Genomic DNA, 4,107 nt, shown 5'->3' with positions numbered 1-4,107 from the left:
AAACCCTGAATACATGAGTGTAAGTTATGCTTTAAAATGTGTTTTTAAAGGTGAAATGTTTTTATTGTTTTTTTAAACAAATATCATGAATTATTATTAATATCATTAAATTTTTAAGGACTCAGAACACATGAGATTTTACAATCTAAGCTACAGTTGATATAGCAGTTATAACAACTGACATTATATCAGGCCAGTCAACATTTCGACTTCAAGCCCCTCCCCCACCAAGAAGTGAATTTAAAATAATTTTAGTTATGAATTGCATTTTTTATGCATTTTGAAATAAATAGACCCAGACAAAAAATGTAAATTACAATTAAAAATTGTTAAGAAAAGGGACACAGCATCAATGTATTGGGTGCGTCTCTACATAAAATTATCAGTAACAGATGGGTAAAGCAAACAGAAAATGGGCGTAGGTGTGGTTAACATATGAATAAACACTCAATATTTTAATCAGACAAGATTCGGCTCATAAACGCTTTACAATAGCGCCATTTCAAAATTCTTTGCTGGTTTGTTACAAAAATACGAAAGGTGCCACATATCAGTGTATTCTTATCAGTCCCTGGAAAAATTCAGTAACTAAACATCACACAAAACACAAAACTAGTCTAATAATCTAGATTTAACACGGGTTAGATCGGTCACACAGCAGCAGCTTAGAGATCAACTTCCAGCTCTCATTTTATCGGCTTAGTCAAGTAGAAAATGATTGTCTTGAGACATGAAAAGGTGTGGAGGAGGAGAGACTCCAGCTATTATCAGTCCAAGGACACTTAATGGGAGTAAACGGAGGAGTTAAGGACAGACAGACAGAGGGGTGTGTGTGTTTGTGTTTTTCAGTCAGTAGCAGTAGAGGCAGCTATGTACGTGTCTTTTTCTTGTCATCAAAGAGGCTGCGCAGCAAGTACACCTGGACCCCGGATACAATCACCATGACAATAAGGTTGGTACATGACCACAGGTTGACCCGCTCATAGTTGCTATCTTGCAGGTTGCGGTCGCGGGCTTCGAAGGCTTTCAGCAAAGTCTGGATCTGAAGACTCTTTCCCAGTCGAGACTTCACGCTGTTGATGGTGTCCTTTAAAGAAACACACACTCACGAATGTGAATATTTGCACCAACACTGAATTTTTATTTAGAAAGTAGGCTAATATGCTCACCAACGTTGCATTTATGAAAATACAGTAAAGAGTTTACATTTTCGATGTACACAAAAGGCCTATTTCTCTCAAATATTGTTCACAAATCTGTCTAAATCTGTGTTAGTGAGCACTTCTCCTTTGCCGAGATAATCCATCCTCCTCACAGGTGTTGCATATCAAGATGCTGATTAGACAGCATGATTATTGCACAGGTGTGCCTTAGGCGCTATATAGGACCCTAAACATATGAGCTGTTCCCACAGTTCCTTTATGTTAGTTCAGAGAGTGTTTGTGTGTTTTGGAGGATAAAAGAAGAAAAATTGTGTTTTCAATCAGTTTTCTCAACAAATAAACCTCAAATAACTTTGTGTCTTCAGGATTAAAAGGAAAAATAACCAACGGCCGAGACAAAACGTCTCACACAAACTTCTACGAAATCGATAATATCTCCACTCTGAAACAATGGCAGGTAAACAAAGTCAGCTCAGAACTTTGACCCAACAGGAACACACAAGTTCCTGCACAGATGTGATTATAATTGGAAAACTTCCCTTTGCTTCCTGAAATAACTTTTTAACGTCAAATCAGTTTATAAACACTTCTTTCAAGAAAAACAGTCAAGTACTTGGCTAGCGGTCCCCGGCCCTTTACTATCAGCCCATTTCACAGCTTCTAATTTATATTCCCTGGGGGACTTAAAAAATAGGTATATAATATGTTTATCCAAAATCAGCCCATTTCACAGAAACTCAGGGTCACATTCACACCTCCTGTAGTTGGCATGCCTTGTCAGGTTATCTATAATGCTTTGGTTCAAACAAAGGTCTTCTTAACCTATTGTAAAAATGTTATCATTTAAAATAACAGGTTCCTTTTTTAATATATTTTAAAATGTAGTTTAGTCCTGTGGCATATTTCAGCAGCCATTACTCCAGATTATTTCTTGCTATTATCAGTGTTGAAAACAGCTGTGCTGCCTGATATTGTTGTGGAAACTATGATTAATATCTGTTTCAGTATTTTTTGATGCACAGAAAGTATGCAGTAGAACAGCTTTTTTCCTTTTGTTTTTACATGATAAATGTCTTTACTGTCACTTTTGATTAAAACTATGAATAATTTATTTCTTTCGTTTAGTCAAACAAACAAACAAAAAAAATAACGCTGACTGAGACAGGTGTTCTTCATACCATGATATCCTCCAGCTTCATGTCCAGAAGGTCTGCTCCCTGTACGTACGCTTTCCAGTCTTCCAATTCCTCGCCGTCCCCCATATTGTCCAGAATCAACTCAAAGAAAATGACCTTCTCAGAAACTGCACTGAATGTATTATCAAAACAGAACATGTAGTCTCCCTCTTCTGTTTCCACTCTGAAGTAGAAAAAGTCACATAATAAAAATGAAGAAAGGTCAAGCACAGACAATCAGGAAGTTACTGGCTCAGTGTATATGATCAAACTGTGATTGTGGGTAAAACATACGTATGAACCCCATCAGACTTTCTGTGGTCAGTGGCTATAATGTGACCGCTGGGCGACTGTAAGTAGAAGTCCACATCTAGACTCGCTCCATCCAGAACCTGCACACAGACACAGATTTATATGAATGATGAATCAATAGAAGGATCTGCTGATTCTGTCCTCACAGCATGAAGCTCTGAGCTTACTGTGGGCATCAATCACAGTCCTCTTGGTACTTCTCCTTCTCCCAGAATGACCTTTAGCTCCACTGTGTCACTTCTTCAACTTCAGGAGTGTGTCACAACTTCAAGTTTAATTTTCATAATCCAGCATAGTGTATTGCATAAGATCATGCATGAAAAATAATTATTGCAGTTTGTTTTGCAACCAGCTAATCAGCAAAAAATGGGGCCAAATATGAAGAAAAACCTTTTTACAAAAATGAATACAAGAATATTAATATAACAATTAAATGTTTTATGTTGATTTTAAGTTGTTTTAACTTAATGTGTAATGTATAAAATCTAATTTTATATGATCTATTTTCAACTTTTAACATAACACGTATGTAGGGAGTATCCAACAAAATGATGAAGTTATAACAATTAAATGTTTTATCTATATTTATCTACATTGTTCATTGCTGTTTTGCTTTGTAGAAAAATAGTAGTCACTCACTTTCACTTCAAACGTTAACATTAAAAAATAACTTTTCATTCATGTTTTAATTTATTTTGCTTACTTTAAACATTAACAAATGCATTTCACACGATTTATACAACTTTGAATTAAAGTTAAAACTCAATGTAGAATTTATTTTTATTTTTATTTCATATTATCTATTTTCAACTTTTAATTGATTCTACAACACGTATGTATGCAGTATCCAACTAAATGAAGTTATATCGTCTTGCAGTGTATCCAGTATGACCAGCACACAGGCTGGATCAGAGGGAGATCTCCAGATGTGTGTCACCTGGTACTCGATCTCCAGCGAAGCGTCTTTCTTCATGGTCTGGAAGAAGCACTCTCTGCGTCCGGCGGGGAGACTGAAGGTAAAGTCACCGTCCAGAGACTGAGAGAACGCGCTGATCACACACACACACAGCGACAGACACGCCACACACACTCTCAGCACCTCCATACTCCACCGCATCTCCCTAGACTTACACAACTTTAGAAACAACCGATGAAAGTTCTTCTGAAAACTTCAGGAGCTGCTCGGGACAGCTCAGCAAACGAGTTGGAAAATGCTATGACTTGAGGACCCCGCCTCACAAACCTAGAAATTGTTACCAATCGTTTTTTAATCTGCCAGCACAGGTACATCCTATATTTATAAGAAATTAATAAATTATATAAAATGTAGGGAACACGTGTTTTACGAGAATGCATTCAATATTTAAATGCATGTACAACGTACACTGGCATTTAACGCGACGTCCTGAACTGCTGCATTGTGGGAAATGTAGTCTTCTATGCAGTATGTATTTCTG

General features: G+C 36.8%; 1 protein-coding gene across 1 annotated transcript; it reads right to left on the bottom strand.

Moving 5' to 3' along the window:
* Positions 1–249: 249 nt before the first annotated feature.
* Positions 250–3,873, bottom strand: LOC113121136 (transmembrane emp24 domain-containing protein 5). Its single transcript, XM_026291386.1, has 4 exons — positions 3,588–3,873; positions 2,633–2,730; positions 2,342–2,522; positions 250–1,087 (listed from the first exon to the last, which is right to left on the bottom strand). Exons 1-4 carry the CDS (start codon positions 3,765–3,767, stop codon positions 869–871), a joined length of 678 nt encoding a protein of 225 aa, XP_026147171.1. The 5' UTR covers positions 3,768–3,873; the 3' UTR covers positions 250–868.
* Positions 3,874–4,107: the final 234 nt, after the last annotated feature.

This window comes from Carassius auratus, chromosome 20, assembly GCF_003368295.1.
Source record: "Carassius auratus strain Wakin chromosome 20, ASM336829v1, whole genome shotgun sequence".
NCBI classification, from domain to species: Eukaryota; Metazoa; Chordata; class Actinopteri; order Cypriniformes; family Cyprinidae; genus Carassius; species Carassius auratus.
The sequence above is the reverse complement of the archived record's forward strand: the minus strand, read 5'-3'. Positions and strand labels throughout refer to the sequence as shown.

Bases quoted from the DNA above. Each gene is read 5' to 3' on its own strand.
- LOC113121136 (XM_026291386.1), bottom strand. From the start codon at position 3,767: ATGCGGTGGAGTATGGAGGTGCTGAGAGTGTGTGTGGCGTGTCTGTCG. The intron at 2,731-3,587 runs GTGACACACATC...GTCTGTGTGCAG, and splicing joins CGCTGGAGATCGAGTACCAG to GTTCTGGATGGAGCGAGTCT. The intron at 1,088-2,341 runs GTATGAAGAACA...GTTTCTTTAAAG, and splicing joins TGAAGCTGGAGGATATCATG to GACACCATCAACAGCGTGAA.